Raw genomic sequence first — 19,241 nt, 5'->3', positions numbered from 1 at the left:
ATAAGACAAGAAAGAAGAGTTTACTTTGCAGAATATATGTAGATTTGTGCTAAAAGCATTATTTTCATAACACATTCAGTCTGCTCTCATTAAAGGCACAAGGCCTCAGAGACAATCCAGCTCCTGTTTATGTCACTTGTCGCTTCATTCCTTCAGTAGCGTTACAGCGATAGCAAAGACAAACTCAGCTCACATGTGAGACTGAGGGTGTAAAGAAAGATGTATATGAAAGCATGCACACAACAACCTGCAGTGTTTGTGCTTTTAATGGGTTCTTCATGTCTCTGTGTCAGACCTGGAATCGTCTTCTTTTCCTGGCACAGACAGACGGTAACAGGGAGAAGCATTGGAGGTCATTCCAGCACCTCCCAGCTGCAAGCAAAAAAATAANAGACTGAGGGTGTAAAGAAAGATGTATATGAAAGCATGCATACAACAACCTGCAGTGTTGTGCTTTTAATGGGTTCTTCATGTCTCTGTGTCAGACCTGGAATCATCTTCTCTTCCTGGCACAGACAGACGGTAACAGGGAGAAGCATTGGAGGTCATTCCAGCACCTCCCAGCTGCAAGCAAAAAAATAAAGAGTTGTTTGAGTCAGTGAATGTGACACAAACAAAAACCTCAGACTGTTGTTGTGATCAGTGACTCCTAACTGATACGTTTAGGTGACACAACACTATGGTCACTGATAAGATACAAATCATTGTCAAAACATAAATGGTGTAATACTGTGAACTGCTAGCCACCAACTGATCTGATAAAACCAAAGAATATCTGACTCAGAAAGACGTTCTTTGCTCAAGACATTTATGTCTGAGCTGTTTGTCTGAAATCCGTCATGAATAATTTTCACAAAATAAAAATGTATTTGGAAAGTTTTAAAAAAAGATCAGTATAATTTTCAGACAGTCTGTCACTCAAAGTGGTCGGCTCTTAATTATGTGGCTATTGCTGGCACAGAGCCATAAAAATGCTTTGGTCGACACACAGTCTTATGACAGTAACACCAGTGACTGTCCGACCAATGAGAATTTGGAGGGACAAGAGCACATCAACCATCTGACCAGAAGATGTCAGCACGATATATTTCTGAGTTAACTCACTGTATTCCTTCCTATTTTATCATTAGCATCACTGCTACAGTTAGCACGATGTTGTTTTACCTGAGAAATTCATCTGCAGACAATTCTGCCTGCCGCCATGGTTATTAGGCTGCCCATGACACCATCTCCGGTAGTTGAAAGATGTGCCATCACTCCAGAACCAGTAATGCTCCTGGAAGAAAGAGTAAAACAAAACATTACATAAAATTGAGAAAATTGAGAAAATGTGGAAAAAAGTTGTTGTTTTTTAAAAGAACATTAAAAAAAAGATTCTATACACCCTGTGCCCACAGTATCCTGTACATACTGTCTCAAGTGAAGTGACATAGTGGTGTGATTAGTCACTGAAAAGTCACAAAAGTATAGTTCATGTAAGAGTAATGTGATATCATCTTTTATAACAGCTTGCCCATAATAATAAATGATAATAAGTAATGATAGTGTTTGCTCACATTAACCCTTAGATGCATAAGTGGGGTCAAAATGACCCCAGGGGTTGTTTTTCTTCAATATCTATGGAATTAAAAGTTTTCATCATTTCATATTCCAGGTATTCCTCATAAAACATGTTTTTGACATGAGGCCATTTGCATTTAAAAAAAAAAAAATATATATATATATACATATATATATATATATACAATAAGTATAAATTAGATTTAGATTTAGCATTTAGATCTAGATTTAATATTTAGATTCAGATTTAGCATTTAGATTTAACATTTAACATTTAGGTGCCACATTTAATATTTAGATTTAACTATTTAATATATTTCTAAGTTAACAAATATTGCTGTAAATGTGGTAAAAGGTGACATAAAAAAATTCACAACACTTTTTTAAACATTGTTTGAAGCTAAATGTGGCAAAATGTTGATGTTATTTTCAGCGTGAGACACTTTACAAACGGCACCCCATAAAAATACATAGCAAAGCATTATATAAATAATCAATATAACATAATAGGATATAAAATAATGACACACATGATAAGATAACGCAAGATAGAATAATATACATAAATTAAGCTCATGTAACACAACACAATGCAAATGCATTTTTCGTAGTCACTTGTCCTCTTGGGGGTCACGGGGGGAGGGGGGATAGGGGTCCCGGGACATCCCAGCTTACACTGAACGAGAGGCAGGGTTCACCCTGGACAGGTCGCCAGACTATCACAGGGCTGACCCATAGAGACAGACAACCATTCACACTCACATTCACACCTATGGACAATTTAGAGTCACCAATTAGCCTGCATGGAAAAAAGAATTAAAAAAAAATTGAATTTCCGCTCAGGGATTAATAAAGTATATAAAAGGAATACCCAGAGAAAACCCACGCTGACATGGGGAGAACATGCAAACTCCACACAGAAGGGCTCCCCGACCCTTGGGTTGAAACCCGCCCCCCCCTTGCTGTGAGGCAACAATGCTAACCACTGCAACACCATGCCGCCCCCACAAAAAATCAACAGCAAAAAAAAAAAACAACCCGTAATGAATAAATAGAAATGTAATAATAATAATAATGATAATAATAATTAATCCATTAATATAACTCAATATAACATAAACCGGTGTGTGATAAAAAAAAAAAAAAAACTCAACACAAAATAATATACATAAGTTAACCAACACAATGTAACATGACAAAATGGTACATGATAAAAAAAAGAAAATTACGTTAATTTTTATGTTAGTGAATATAACACAATATACAACATAAGATAAGATAAGATAAGATTCACCTTTATTGATCCCACAATTGAGAAATTCCAGTAACATAACATATTACATATTATTAATGTTATTAACTTAATAATATTAATATAATAATATTACATAAGTTAATATAACTTGATATGACACAGTGTTTGATCACACAACACAACATAATTTACATTTCATAGCGTAAAACACAATATAGGCTAATATAACACACTGCATAAAAAAACCAGCCTAACATTAAATAGTACAATATAGAACTATGATTATATAATATTAGCAGTAATTATAAATTAAAGTTACATTAGCATCTGACACAAAGCACCTCATAACAATCACATTCTGTTGAGGTGAAAATCTTAAAGTCACTCACCTTTTTGTCCACTTTGAGGTGCTTCCTCTGGAGGAGCTGGAAAGTTTGACACTGCAGTTACTGACTTGGACTGTTTGTGTTTGTTAACATGTGTACCGTATGTATTATACTCACCAGCCGCTCTGGTCAGAACCACCATGGCACAAACAAGTGCAGACACAATCAGCATCTTCATGGTGACGGTGACTACGAGAGACAGACATGTTAGTGAGACTTGTTTAGGGAACAGCCGTACTGACTGTCAGTCCTGTGAATAAAAGTCAGAAGATGATAAAGTTTGGTGCAAACCTGCTGCAGCACTTTCTTCTCTTCTTCTTGTCTTCTCTTCGCAGTGTCTGTAGATTCAACGGACCCTGTGAGGAGGTGCTGATTGAGAGGATGACCAGTTGTTATATACAGCCACTTATCTTAACATCTCTCAAAAACAGGGAANGTGCAAACCTGCTGCAGCACTTTCTTCTCTTCTTCTTGTCTTCTCTTTGCAGTGTCTGTAGATTCAGCGGACCCTGCAAGGAGGTGCTGATTGAGAAGATGACCAGTTGTTATACAAGGAGGTGCTGATTGAGAAGATGACCAGTTGTTATATACAGCCACTTATCTTAACATCTCTCAAAAACAGGGAACTGAGGAGATATATGTGTCTGTTCTCATGAACAGAGGCAACATTTTCAGAATACTCAGAAACTTATCAGTTAAGAAACATGCACGTGTCAAACCGCACAGTGTTTTCTGCTGTGCTGTCATCCTTGCTTGGGTCACCACTGCACTTTGACACTGTCATCTTCCATTTATTATTTTGTGTCTACATACATGCAGACAATTTGATTCACCTTTGAAAGTGTTTGATGTAATGGAAAGGTATGCAGCAGCTGGGCTAGTTAACATACAGTAACACATACGGAGCTAAGGAGGTCCCACGGTGACCCTGAGAGCTCAACACACTGCAGAGACACAAAACAAGCAAACTATTAAAACATCTTCACCAAGTAGACAACACAGACACAGCATTTAGAAAAAANAGCAGCTTTGGGCTCTACAGCTCATCTCTCCATTCATCATAACTGTAAGGGGGTGAATTTTTATACAACTCACAAGTCATCTCTCCATTCATCATAACTGTAAGGGGGTGAATTTTTATACAACTCACAAGTTTAAATGTAATTAAGTCTGAAAGTTACACACAATTAAGGGAGTGGACACTTTGACTAAAGCTGAAAACTCACCAGTGCCACCACAGTGCTGTGCGTCAAGTGCCGCCCCTAGCACACACCTGAGGCATCATGCTGCATTCACAGACATATGCAACGTTATTACTACATTTACTGCAAGATCTGTACTTCTTCCACCTCTGCGTTAGCTTAAAACCAAGTGTGGACAGCCTTAATAAAAGTCTGCGTTAGCTTAAAACCAAGTGTGGACAGCCTTAATAAAAGTCCAAGACTGAAGAGCCGATCTCCAGAGCCATGACTCACCAGTGAGTATCTTTTTGGCCATTATTTTGCTTTGGATATTTCTTGACCTCAACGCATCTGTCCTCATCCATTCTTCATCACAGACAAAACACAGTAACAGCTTTAGAGTTCTCTTGTCTTTATACATCAGTGGTGAGGAGAGGAGTCAAGCTGCCACAGGAGCAGAGAAACCGAGCTGCTTTGTGAGCTGGTATGTACTAGCAGAGAGTGAGTGGGGAAAAAGTGCAGTTAATTCAGGGGGCGGTGAGGCTGGAAATAGGACAGTAGCGTGAAGTACATTTGTAAGGAACATGCATTTGTGGGATGAGAAGCAGAGCTGAGTATGTGGGTTACGCCCATGAAAAATTTGCCAAACAGCTTTTTTTTTGCTGTTGCTATCGACTCTTGTTTTGAGTGTCTGGTACCCCCGGGTGCTGACAATCAGGTGCCTGATAGGGACTCAATTTCCAAACTTTTTGTGCTGAGTTTATTATTCATGCTGGGAAACGGTAACTTATCTTGACTTGTTTTAAATCAGCAGGTAAAGTTTCAGGGTCTAAGATTTAGGGAGATTTAGTGGCATGTAGTGTTGAGGACTGCAGATTGCAACCAGCTGAAACTTCTCCTGGTTAGAATTCCTTCATTGTTCAGGAGTTCTGTACAGGGAGCTGTATTACCCACAGACGTCTCTTCCTCCCCAAACCAAACAGACCAGGTGATTTAGAGGTGTTTGAGATTACTGATCAGTGTTTCACTGGCGCTGCTTGGCGTGTTGAATACAGGCAGCTTGGCCACAATGTGCTACTGTGTGCTCACTTATTTTCTCTGATAATTTAATGTGTGCTCAGTTTTTCTGATCTGGGAGCTAAATTACCCGCAGAAGTCTCTTCCTCGACAAACAAATGGACCCGGTCAGGCCCGCCATCAGGGGGTTCAAAGGGTACGGATGGTCCTGGCTCAAGGCTGAAGGGGGCCCATGTAAAGGTCTACAGTTGACCGTTTAATGGGATCAAGTGCATGAATTTACTTACTGACTCATATCACTGACAGTACAAGTTAGATGTATTTACATGCTAAATAAATGTATAGTCATCATTACAACACATTTCAACATCAGTGTGATGTTCCCACCCTGCAGCAGGTATTGTGAAATAGTGCAGACTGTCTGACAGAGAGGGTCAGATTATTCTCAAAGGAAAAGGAACAGAGAGAACAAGGACATTAAAGGAAAGGAGAGGCAATGGCCAAATGTCTTGCCAAAACTGTCAAGAAGCAACAGGTTATTATTAAAATCTATGGGTATGACAGGTGGAGCTGATGGTAAGAAGTGAGGCAGACTAATGTTAGCAAATGTTTGCAGCTGTGTGTTGTCACACTTTAAATGTTTATCTTAATTTGCTTGTGTTGTGTCTTTATGCATGTGTTTTTCTTTTTTTTTAATTTGCATTGCAGTGTGTGACTAATTAACACCAGCAGATACATTTATCATTGTAACTGAATCAAATTGAAAAACTGGGACTGACAAACTAAACTGCTCAGAAGTTGGAAGCTATAGTTCCTATCAGTAGTGTTTGTTTTCCCATTAATATCACATTAATGAAACATCAGCAGAGTGCTGTAAAACACAAGCTGGTACACTGACTGGATTTAAAGAGGTTCCTCATATTTTTCTGTTGTTCAGTATAATACAGAAGAAAAGAGGACCTTCGAGGATGACTATGCAACATGCAAAACCTTCTTAAGTGACACAGTGCACTTTATGCAGCGCAGATTATAAGAGAATTATGACTCTTATGCAACACTGTTACTTCTCTTTAAACACTCTGCTCATAAAGAATGAGGGTAGATTCAGTAGATAACCATTATAAGAACAGGACGCGTGACTTTGTTTTATACCGAATGTCATGATATATTTAAATGCTTTATAGAAACCTGACGTTCTTTTCAGACAGACATTGCTCCTGAAGATGTGGAGGAGGTAAAGAGATATATCCATTCCGATTTATTTGTAATCAGAAGGTGTGTTCATTGACTACACTGGATCTCAAGGAGCTGATGTCATTACTCCAGTCTGCCAAAAAGATAGAACAACTGTCAGGTGAAGTGAGTAACATTGATTATCTTGTTACTGTACAATGCAATGTTCCCTTGGGGAACTTCTGGTGCAGAAATTCATGAGGATGCTACTTGATGCGCTCCACCCACCCTAACACCTCTGCAGATCAAGTTTTGCTCCTGATGGCAGCAGCACTCCCCAATGGCCCCCCAGCAGGAAAATGCACCAAGCTACACTGCAGAAACTCCTCAGGAATGGCCCAAGCAATGTGACAAAAAGCTAAAGGCATCGACCTGGCCTCCAAATTCCCCAGATCCAAATTTGATCGAGCATCCATGGGACGTGCTGGTAGCCCAGAGGTACCCCTAATCCACAGTGGGGCCTCCCTGGATCGGACATGTCACTGATATGTCAAGGCATGGACACATGACCTCTGGAAGGTGTCCTGTGGTGTCTGGCTTCTGATCATTTGAGACCTGTCAGTTGTGAGGTGGGGCACCAGCACTTCCCAACGATGCTCAATCAGATTGTGGTGTCTGGTCGACACTTTGAGCTTTTTGTCACATTCCTCAGGCCATTCCTGAGCACGTTTTGTGGTGTGGCATGGCACATTTTTCTGCAGGGGGGCCACTGCCATCAGGGAATACCGTTGCCGTGAGGGGGGGTTACTTAGCCCACTGCAGTGTTCGAGTGGGTGGAGGGTGTCAGGTGGCATCCACATGAATGCCATGACCAGTGGTCTCCCAGCAGAACATTGCATTGTAACAAAATGATCAATGTTACTCACTTCACCCACCACTGGTTTTAATGTTTTGGCTGACTGGTGTATAAAGAGTCTATTGCAGCTACCAGACAGGTTTGGACTTACTGCCCTTTTACCTCAGTGTTTGTCATTAAGCCTTATGGTGGGTTTGGATGTCAGATGTGTCTTTTTTTCTACAATAATGACTTGACATTAACAGAGACCTTTGTTTCGCACAAAGCTGACACAGTAAAAATGAGGTGTTGAAGATAAAATGACAACAGTGATGAAGAAATACCTCAACTTCTCCATTGAAAGTTTTTTCAGAGGCTTCTACTTCTTCAAATGTCCTCGAGCAGCAAGAAGACCACAGCTGTTGGTTAACTGATAGTCACGAAAGTATCTGCAAGTCATGTTGGAAAACACATGATACAGCAGAGTTTTATACTGACAGCCTCTTTTTAGCTATCTACATCATAAAAGCATTCACATTACCTTATTTGTCTGTTCTCATAGTAGAGAATGCTTAACGCATTGGAAACACAAAAGAAAAGTGAAGGATCACAAAAGCAGTTCATAGAAATAGTTCCCCCATAACCTTTCAGGGGCTCTGTGCTTTGTTGTATCTTTGACCATCTTGTTCTTACTTCCAAGTCATCAAATACTGCCGCTCTGTCAGTGGACCTCAGTGTCAGACACTGACGCACAGAGGCACCCTTTGCAGCAGTCCGCATAGAGCAGTTGTGAGTGGAGGTGGATGGGTCAAACAGGCTCTGAACTTTCACACGAAGGCAGTTATTAGTTTCCCGTGTAAACCAAAAGTCAATCGAGGTATTTCAATAGCAACATAGTGCAGTAGTCTGTGTAGCATGTTACGCTTGTGACTTATGTCACATGAAGTATTTCATGTGTTGCATTACTTTTGTAACAACTATACTTATTTTAAGCCAAGCCTTGATTTGTTTTCCCCTCAACCGAACCACAGGTTCTGCCTGTTACATGCATTGTCCTTTTTCAAGATGACAATTTCCTGTCTTCACAGGAAATGTACAGTTTACACACAGTCTCTTTCAAAATAAACACACTGAGAATTGATGTTGACGTTTCTTTTCCTTCAACAACAAACACACGTGGTTTGGTTCAGGAAAAAAGAACAGGGTTTGGCTTTCGAATCTTACGGGACGTGAACACCGCCCTCTCTGGTGAAAGTCAAACCCAGGATTCCTCCAGCATGTTCTGGGGCCTCTCACCAGTGGGACATGCCCAGAACATCCTTAACAGGAGGCACCCAGAGGGCATCCTAATCAGGTGCCTGCACCACCTCAGCTGATGACCAACAACCCAGGCGTAGCCATGATCTCATGGAACCTGCGGAAAATGGGAAGAAGCCACGTTCGTAACGTATTAATGGGGCAAGAATGTTAGCACATGGAGAGAGAGAAAAGAAGAAAGAAGCTTAGTGTATCATAGGATGTTCCCCAGCAGACTAAGCCTATATCAGCCTAACTAGGGGCTGGTTCAAGGCAAGCCTGAGCCAGCCCTAACTATAAGCTTTATCCAAAAGCAAAGTCTTAAGTCTTGTCTTAAATGTGGAGATGGTGTCTGCCTCCCGCACTGAAACAGGAAGATGATTCCACAGAAGAGGAGCCTGATAGCTGAAGACTCTGGCTCCTGATCTAATTTTGGAGACTTTAGGGACCACAAATAACCCTGCATTCTCTGAGTGTGGTGATAATGTGGGATAATATGGCAGTATGAGTTCATGGAGACTGACCCAGTATTTTACTCAGGATTTTAAATTCAGTTATATATATTACTGGGAGCCAGTGCAGAGAAGCTAAATATGGTTGTTTTTCTTCCGTTAGGGTTGCCACCTGTCCCGTATAATACAGGATCGTTCGATACTGAGAAGTAAAATGTACTGTCCCTTACGCACGTCAGGGTCGGACGCCACAAGTCACTGCCGAGGGTTGACCCTGTCACTGTAAGAATAACTTTCCTTTTAACCAGTTGGATGTTAGCTCAGACAGCTAGCAACATGTACAAGAGAACAAAACACAAACCATCAATTCATTTATCAATTACATACCCATATTATATATTCAAATTAACAGTTATGGTCAATGGTCAAACACAAAATGTCCCACACCAAATGCCCATTAAGTCAAGAGAAGCAAAATTCTGAGTACAGATCTAAAAATCAAATGTCATTAAGTTAAAAAAATCAAACGAGGTATCCACATAAACGTCTCAGCTTCATTCAGTTCAGTGTGCGTTTGTCAAAGGAGGAGTAATGTAACTGAGAGATGAAGGGTAAAATAAATTATCTGGGAGAGCAGTCAAAGGTCCAGTGTGTAGGATTTGAGAGGATATACTGAAAGAAGTTGAGTATAATTCATTGAGTATGTTTTTTCAGTGTAAAATCACCTGAAAATAAAAATCATTGTGATTTTGTTTCCTTAGCATGAGCCATTCATATCTACACAGGGCGCTAATTCGACCTGAACAATGAACACTTAAAGAATTCTAACCAGGAAAAGTTTCAGCTGGTTTCAATTTGCAATCCTCGCAACTAGATGCCACCAAATCCCCCTAAATTCTCCACACTGGACCTTTAAAGGAGACTTATCTTAATGTCTGAACCACAGCCAGGAAGTTCACAGGTGTATCCAAACCGGTCTGAGATGTAGATGGAAGGTTTAATTCATCCCATCTGCTCCAGAATTCAGCCTTGGTGTCCAGGAAAGGTCACAAAATCCAGCTGGTTCCTGGATTAACTGCTGCTCTGTTTACTTTTATCTTGCGTTCATATGTAGGCTACATTTATGTGTGTGTGTGTTTTTAGAGCATAGATGTACAGAAACTGAGGCAAACTTTGAATTGTGTGTGTTTTTAGAGCATAGATGTACAGAAACTGAGGCAAACTTTGAATTCAGTCACTTTCACTCCCCTCTGTTCTCTCTGTGCTGCTTTTGTTCGTAGGGTTTCCCTTCCCCCGGCGCACAGGTGTGTCTCATTTCTCAGTCCCTACCTGTCAGAGTATAAAAAGAGCTGTTCTGTTTTCTTTCCTTCCCCATTTCTGCTACATCACCACAAGATGGTGCTCTTGCTTTAAGGAGAAGGCTCAAGGAATGCAGTGTGCTTTCAACCCCTTGTTGAGCAGAGATCACCATCTGGTGGGCTTATTAAACAGAGACTGGTTCATGAGGCCTCATTTGGCGTATAATTTAGTATGTCCCAATACATAGTGTGTCAAATGCAGTATGCCACAAATACCAGGATGTTCTACTATATGTGGTTGAATATGTTATGTTAGAATCTAGACTGTATGCAGCACAAAGTATTTCTTGTCTGAGCAGCGTGCATCATTCCAGTATCCCCAGTCTGGAAAACACAACAGAAAACATCACATTCAGTGGCATCAGGAGTTAAAGTGGAAACCATTATTTCAGTGGTTCATTACACACAATGTCAGCATTCACAGACAGTTGGATCTTGCACGAGACCCAATGTTCTCAATGCTCAATATGTTTTAGAACAAAATCCATAGGTGAAACGTGTTCTTGTAGTGAGGTTTTCAAACATCAGGAATCATGGAAACTTAAGCCGAAGATATATTTGATTTATAACCATGCATTTGTGTAGCCAGCAGGCTGTGACATGAACAGAATTATTGACATACTGCCAAAGTACTACACGTTACTGGAGGATTCCACTAGAGGGCACACTAGAGCTCCAAACGGATGCAGGTGACCCAAGGCAGCCATCATCATGCGCACCTGAACGCTTAGTAAAAAGCAAGCATATCTCCAACCCAATGGAGGTGGTAAACTAATCCTAAATGTTATATTATTATATTTCTTAATTCAATGATTTTTAGTGTTAGTAGTCATATTATGTGATTCTGAAAAGTAAAACATTTTGGTTTACCTCGGTATCTTTCAACCTAGACCTTGTTTTCAAATATTTTTGTGTCTATGGGAACAGCAATTCAATTGGTTTAGTATTGAGAGAGAGCACTGCAGCAGAACAGGCTGCAATGTAACCACTCAGATTGTTATTCTGTGTCTGACAGCACTTTGGAAAGGATCCCTACAGAGATAGACCTCTTTGTAACAGAGTAAGATCCTTTATGTTTATGCCAAAACAGAACCATAGTTGCCCCCTTCAAACCCTCCAGCCTTCCTTTATAAAAGTAGCTATTTTAACATTGTAAAACTCACTTCTTTCAAAGTCAGTAGAAACAAAATAAAATTCACAAAAGTCATCTTTGTTCAGCTCTTTGCTGTTCCAACAATCAGATTTGGCTGAAATACTCCCTTAAATCAACCAATTCAGTGTGAAAACATGTTGCTGCTATACACACTAAAATCATTGTTAATTTAAATGCAAACTAGCAAACGGAAGTGGCAATTTCAGGAAGGTTTCTGGTTAAACAACAAAGATCATACTCTTTAACAAAAAGGTCCATCTCCATAGGGATATTGTCCATAATGCTGTCAGAGCCTGTCAGTGACAAAACAAACACTTTCAGTAGACGTATGTTGACGGTGCTCACATGCCCTGCAGCCTGTTTCGCGGCTGCCAGCTGCAGCTCTCCCGTTCAGTACTGGACTAATTTCAAAAACTGTTGTCCCCCTCAGTCACTTTGACACAAAAACCTGGGAAAATAAGGTCCATGTTGAAAAGTTAGCCAAACCCTATCTCTAACCTGAACCAATGTTTTTTTCTCTCATTGTCTCTCAACAGTCAGTTAGCTCACACCCGATTCATGCTATTTCTGATACACTAAAATATCAGTAGTGATTTACATAATTAATTTACTCAGTAACAGTTTTTACATTTTACATTTCATGACATCACATTGAGTAGTGTTTCACCTGCACAGAATAACGGTCGTATTTTATCAGTGCAGCCCAGCAGCCATAAGCCTCCACTTAATCTTTTACCTACAAAAAAAGAAAGAAAAAACCCCCCCCGTAACTTTAATGGAGCAGATGGTGTTATAATTTATTTAAAAACTGAGCTTTTATTTGTCTATGATGAACCACCAATGTGTAACTCAACTGTGTGGCCAAAAAGCAAACCAGTGGAAGTCTAACGTACCTTTTGCAAAGCAAATTGTAGCAGTTTGTCAGCTGACTTCTCTTTCTCACTTGGCCACACATCCTAACCCAGATCATCAGGGTGATTTTCCACTGTGCTCGTCTTCTTCAGAATTCCATTAACATAGTAAAAGGTGTTCCCATCAACCATCCTGAATTTTTTTGAGCTTGACCCCCAGCTCTTTAATAACCCAGTGTAGGATGCTGTGGACAGAGGAGGTGATGGTGGCAGAGTTAGCTTGTGACTGAAAGGTCTCTTTACCATGTGAGACAGTAAATAAAGTGTCAAACAAGACATTTAATAGTGGCACATGTAACATTCCTACAGTTATTTGAGATTTTTGTGAAGGCACAAAAAATATAAGAACACTAGCAGCCCCCACTGGCCTCAAAAAAAAAAAAAAAATTACTGCCAAGTCATATTTCAGCTCTATTCTATAAATAATAGAAATATAACTGTGCTTCACTGTTACAATTGTATCACCTTTACAATAGCTTAACTATTAACTTCCAGGTTTTTGGAATCTATCAAGTTTCATTTTCTTCTTCCCTTTAATATTTTGAATAATACTAAGACTAATAATAATAATTAGATGCAGGTCTAGAATGTATCCTTGCAACTAAACCCCATGACAAGCTGAAAGCTTCATTAGCATCCCTTTACACAATCACTGTCATACTGTGACAGTGGAGGGCTGCATGCACATGCACATAAACTCACTGGTGATGACTTGGGATCCTCATAGCTCCCAGGTCGGCATACCAGCCATCTTCTTCATTCCTGTAGGTCATCACTCGTCCTCCAACACGACCACTAGCCTCTAACATGGTTACCTTGTGAGAATAGATAAATGCACACAAGTCCAGTCATATGATGTTTCATGGTTGGTGTATATCTACTTTTGGAGTTCCAACAACTACGACTGCTGCTCATGCTACCACTACAGCTGTTGCTGCTATAACAGGTGTTACTAACTTAACTACTTTTCCACCCTTTACTTCAGCAGCACAAACAGTCTGGTGTTACTTTAAAGTGTTTATGTGACATATTCAGAGGAGTTTCATCATCATCCTCACACTAAATAGCAAAAATACTCCATACTAATGTCACACACAGGGCCATAGCTCAGTGATACCCGCATAAGTGTCGGAGAAGGGTAAGTTTTTGGATAGTGTTTCCAGTGTTTATTTCCCGTTTTAAGATCACAGATTGATGTTTACATCCCAAGCTATTGACATTTTACTGTCTCGCAGTCACAGACACTTTCAGTACAGTTTCATCTCATATGATATAAAGAAGCCTTCATTCACAGTTGAGTTGACTTAACTAGTTGATAACAAACCAGTCAAACCAGATAATGACAAGATATCCTGGGTAAGTTGAACTGGCTACGTAGTACACACAGTTCACTTTCAGGTTAAATAGGTTTAACTAGGTTAATTCCCAGCTCCAAAAACTCGTTGACAGCACAAAACATGTTTTTTGTTTTGCCTTGGTTATTATAATATGTATCACATATGAACCTGCTGCATGTACCTTGTGTCCTGCGTCTTGCAGTAGCATGGCAGCTGCCAGTCCAGCCATGCCAGCCCCGACAATGACAACATGTTGTGATTTATTCGGATGAGGAAGGCCGTTCTTAATGGTGTGCATTAGGACATCGTAGTCTGCGTCATTCAGACATTTGGCCAGGTCCTGCTTCAGGCTGATAGCAGCAGTGTGGCTGGGCAACAGACTGAGCAGCAGCACACTGACAGCAGCTGGAAACAAAAAGAAAAACAACAGGAAACTATCAAAAGATTTGTGATATGAATTGATGTTTGACTGAACATTTTATCATAGCACAAAGAATCAGATCGACCAAATAATTCAGTGACACAGTTTTGATAGTTTGCATCCTCTTTTGCTTTCAGATCTACTTTTTGCATGTTTGCATCCTGAAATAATTTTATCAGCCACATTTTTTTTTCATTTTTATAACCCCAAAATATTTAAATAAGTTCTTAATTTTACAGTTATGTCATCTGCCAAAGCTCCTGAAAGCAAAAAGCTCATTTAAAACCCCAGTAGATATGTATACATCCATTCACCATTCATTCATCATTCATAAGAACTCTCCTCATAAGTTGAATTGCATTCTTACCTACAGGCAAATACCCCATTTTGCTCTTTAGCATTCTTCTGTGTACCACTTGAAAACTATTAGTATCAAATTACATTGGTTCTTTCACTTATTAAATCAACTGTTACCAAGTACTTCACCGAACAGAAGACTTTCTCTAGTTTCACATGCTAATTCTATAAATGAAACTTGCACCAAATGTATAATCTTCCAATAAAGGCAATATGTTATTCAGTAGGACTCAGATCTACAACTACTGAATCAAAAGAGAAAATAAATAAAGAAAAGCTTTCATCTCTACAGTGTAAGATCCAAAATGTGAAGTGGAATGGTGTTCTTTGACTCTATTTGATCACTTCTCCATTTTGGGCCACCTTGTTATCCATCATCCCTGAAAGACCGTACGGTGACTACAGAATTAAGAATCTTTTTTATCAGCATGAGATTTAAGCCAATTTCGAGAATAAATTTGGGTATTGTAGGATTCTGCAAGCCACAGAAACTTTGGAAATTATTATGTAGTGGAGACCCATTATCATTATGACAGACAATACGTGCTGTGAAATACTCACATAATTTCCACGCCACCACAACTGGATCCATCTCAGTCTGGAAGCTTGTCTTCTTTCCCCCTTTGGTGGCCTTTAGCTTGGGTTCCCGAGCTGCCAGTTTTTCTTTCATGGCATCCATCTCTGTCTGTTGATCACTCGCGTTGTGAAGTGTTTTTCGGAGAACTTTGCTCTGTCTCTAAAGCTGTGAATCATAGAATCGCTGCTGCTTTTATATTGTTCGATAGGTGATAATTTGTTCTCATGGGCCTCCTTCAGGCAATGAAAGAGACTCTGTGTTGGTGGGAAAATGTCATAAAATACATTTCTCATGAAAAGCTATTCATGCACAAACTGGTTTAATTCAGGTCAGTCAAAAGGATTGAGGAGTGTCTTAGAATATTTGTGAAGTAACACAGGATCATAGCAAAACAAATGTCTAAACAAAAGCTGCACACCTGCAGCCTTACAGATACATGCATGTATACACACATTTAGGCAGCATTGCTACCACCTCTTCTGTTCTTTATTGATGGTAGTAATAATGCTAGGCACTGGTCCTCAACCTGGGGGTCATGACCACCACCAGGGGTCGCCAAAGCTCAACTGAGGTTTGTGAGGCCTTCTTGATTTTTAAGGCGTGTAAGAAAACTTTTTGAATATATACAGTAGGCCTATATCTCAGCACTTCATTTATTTCTCTGAATAAAACTACCCAAAATAGTTATTTTTAATGTTTAGATTTATTTAAGATATAAACTCAAAAAAACACAAGCTTGGAGCTTCACTCTCGGCCAAACTGCCTCATCTTGCATCAGAAGTACACAGCTAAACAACCAAAGAGCTGCTGGAACAATGACCAAGCATCAGGGAGATGCAAACACTTATTTTATGGATATTAATGAACACCAATAACAATAACTGTACAAAACAACTGATAACCTGCATTATTAACCCAAAAAGTGAACACAATACCTGCAGGAAGATTGTGAAAAACAAGCAATTTGGATTTATTTTAAGCAGGTTATTTCCTGTTCTTAATACATCAGAAATTATTTTTTCTGATATTTGTAGGAACTTTTATAAAACTCTGTCTGTATTATAATTTCAAATTTTGAACAACCATACAAATGACAAATTATGTCACTCAGGGGTCATAAGTTGACTCAATGATAGAAAAGGGGGCCCTTCAGGAGAAAGTTGGTAACCACATCAGGGCTAGCCCTAATACATGCTGGTAATTATACAACATATAGCTGCCTGTTGCTTTTCTCAGGAAAATGTGGGCTTGCACCAGCTTGTTTACTGGTCTGCAGAAGTTTCACCAGGTTTTGAGCAATAACTTAAAATGTGTCCTGAGAAGCACTCAATGATAGCAAAACAAACATCTAAACTGATGCTTCAAAGCTGCAACCTTAAACATCTATGGCAGTAAAATACAGCGTACACATTTAACACATATATAACATTTTTTGTTATAATGAGCATATTGATTCTTGTGTTATGGCCAAAAACATGTTTTGTTATATCACAGTGACCTATGACCACCAAACTCCAATCAGATCATTCTTAAGTCCAAGTGGACGTTTGTGCACCTTAAATAGCTGTGTATATTGTTAGGTGGCAAAAACCTTAATAGAAATAATGGCATTAACAGGAAAGTGATTGCTTGAATGTAAATTAAAAGGATGATAAAGTTCAAAACTTGCAAATGATTTAAGATTGAGTTTATAAATGCACTCCTGACTGACATTAAACACAATGCTCTGCAGCCTGCAGGAGTAACACAGTTGATGAAACTGGCAAAATATAGAAAAAATGACGTACATGTTTCTCAACTTGTGTTTAGTCTTATGTGTTTTAGCACCTGCAGCTATTTCAGGCAAAACTGTCTCAATCTTCCATGTTTGTGTGGGGGAAAAAAGGCTTACACATGGTTTTGATAGCCCTTATACCTACTGGGGGTGAAAACTACAACGATTGGCAGCCTGTTGGGGTTGTACCTACTTTTTTACTGGTCTGCAGTAGTTTCACTAGTAATTGATCAATATCTTAAAATATTTCTTACATTGGTTGATAGCAAAACAAATGTCCAAACACAGTAAAATGCTCTTAAATTTTGATACATGGTAATCATATTTGTCTGCTATAAATAACACACACTTTGACCTCTACTACACCATCACAGATTATGGAAATTAATGTCAAATACAAAGAGGTATATTGTTACAACGTACCCCAGTACCGGGGTGTGTTGTAACACGAACAGGGAATGGATGTAACAATTAAATTATTGTGCTTAAAAAAGATTCACAATAGGCTAAATGTAGTCATGCACTTTAATGAATAATAAAGAAGGAACAATAAACTTATAAGAATACAATAATTATAATATTAAAATAAATAGAAATGTATAACATAAATGCAAAAAATAAGTACAATAAAATAAATAAAAATATATAACACAAAATAAATAAAATAAAGAATAATAAAGTATTAACCTGTGTGTTTGTTTGTGTGTGTGTGTGCGTGTTGTAGCCTNAGAAGGAACAATAAACTTATAAGAATACAATAATTATAATATTAAAATAAATAGAAATGTATAACACAAAATAAATAAAATAAAGAATAATAAAGTATTAACCTGTGTGTTTGTTTGTGTGTGTGTGTGCGTGTTGTAGCCTGAATGAGGTTGACGTATGAACAGCATTTGAACAGTTGAACAATAAACACTTTCGAAGAGTTACAACCCTCCCCATGCCTAGCAGCCATGAAAGAGCTAACCGTTTTTAGCATTTAGCTTCAAAGCTAGCACTAATGAAACACATCAAATTAAACTAGAGAAACTACTACTTGAACCTATATACTGTACGTGAAACAATTGTACATACAACACAATGGACAATATGCAAAAAACAGTTGTGATGAAAATGTTTGGTTTCTCACCTGAAAAACTGTTTTTTGGCTCTAGAACAGACAAATTTGGACTCAGAGACATGCGGCTTCACCAGTGAGCCCCAATTGTAAATGGGCATGGACTATGTTGATGATGTCACCACAGCTCGTTTCTAATTGGCCAAACTGAGAGTGTTACAACTATCCCTTTGTTACAACCATCCCCGGTCTCCCCTACTTACATGGTGAATTAATTCATCTCTTAATCGAGGCACACACAGCTTAAACCCTTCAATTATTAATGCAAGAATAGACTCTGTTAACACATCTGTACATCTATCAGCCCGGTCAAAATGAGTCAGTCAGTAACCTTTTCTCAAGATTGTGAAGATAGTACACTGTTAACCACAAACTCTGTGCTTCAGATAAAAAATGACACCGTTAAGATAGCAGCTGACCACAGCGAGTGTATTTGAAAGCTGCAGCAGACCAGTTCACAGCGAGTGTATTTGAAAGCTGCAGCAGACCAGTTCCTGTGAACAGAGTTCTCACGCAGAGATGGAGCGAGTTGGTTTAACTGTCAGACCATAATGAACTGATACTTTTTAAAAACAGACACAGAAACTCAGACGAAGACTGCTTGACATCATAAGTCCATTTTAAAATGCTTCGAGCTTCACATGAACTTACAACCATGTCATTCCAGCTCATTAAATTAGACTGTTATTAAAATATGAACACAATGTTAACTGATAATAAAAAATGTACAGATGACTGGCATTAATTTGCTTTATTTACCGGTATACATTATTTGTACAGAAATCTATAATACTATTTTTTTTTTTGGTGACAGAGACAAGAACCTGACAAGCTAAAAATAGATCTTGGTAATAAAAGCTATGACAAAATCAGTGTTTCATATTTGTTGATGAGACAAGACAGGGTGAAAATGTCAGTGGTGGACTAACTTACATCTAAAATGTGAGGAGAGGAGAACAGAATGGTCAACAACTGCCTCGCCTGCAGCTATTTTCTAATGTCACATGAGTAGTATGAGCTCAGAGCGCGGACAGGCTGCTAAACTCCAGTAAATAGTCTGCACCAGGAGCAGCGTCAG

The 19,241-nt window shown here is 39.0% G+C and overlaps 2 protein-coding genes and 1 pseudogene across 4 annotated transcripts in view; all 3 read right to left on the bottom strand.

The window, feature by feature from the left end:
- LOC126403853 (ladderlectin-like) overlaps window positions 1–3,730 on the bottom strand; it is a 19,279-nt gene extending 15,549 nt beyond the window's left edge. The window contains exons 1-6 of one of the 3 annotated variants that reach the window (XR_007571367.1): window positions 3,646–3,713; window positions 3,319–3,390; window positions 3,205–3,240; window positions 1,165–1,276; window positions 441–564; window positions 20–247 (exon numbers count right to left, since the gene is read on the bottom strand). Coding sequence is in view for 1 of the 3 variants with exons in the window: in XM_050066667.1 (XP_049922624.1) it covers window positions 3,319–3,379 (61 nt within the window). In the remaining 2 variants the exon portion in view is untranslated. Of the gene's footprint in view, window positions 1–19; window positions 248–440; window positions 565–1,164; window positions 1,277–3,204; window positions 3,241–3,318; window positions 3,391–3,645 lie in introns of those variants that run through there. The other 2 variants (XM_050066667.1, XM_050066668.1) reach the window with 2 other exon arrangements.
- A 7,042-nt stretch (window positions 3,731–10,772) lies between these two features.
- On the bottom strand, window positions 10,773–15,371 carry LOC126403908 (L-amino-acid oxidase-like; annotated as a pseudogene).
- A 3,716-nt stretch (window positions 15,372–19,087) lies between these two features.
- The window catches only part of LOC126403907 (carcinoembryonic antigen-related cell adhesion molecule 20-like), a 128,696-nt gene continuing 128,542 nt past the window's right edge, over window positions 19,088–19,241 (bottom strand). The window contains exon 9 of the mRNA XM_050066727.1: window positions 19,088–19,098. Within this exon, the coding sequence (XP_049922684.1) occupies window positions 19,088–19,098 (11 nt within the window). The remainder of the gene's footprint in view (window positions 19,099–19,241) is intronic.

The sequence above is a fragment of the Epinephelus moara genome, chromosome 17, assembly GCF_006386435.1.
Source record: "Epinephelus moara isolate mb chromosome 17, YSFRI_EMoa_1.0, whole genome shotgun sequence".
NCBI classification, from domain to species: domain Eukaryota; kingdom Metazoa; phylum Chordata; class Actinopteri; order Perciformes; family Serranidae; genus Epinephelus; species Epinephelus moara.
Note: the sequence above shows the minus strand (reverse complement) of the source record. Positions and strands in the feature narration are given on the sequence as shown.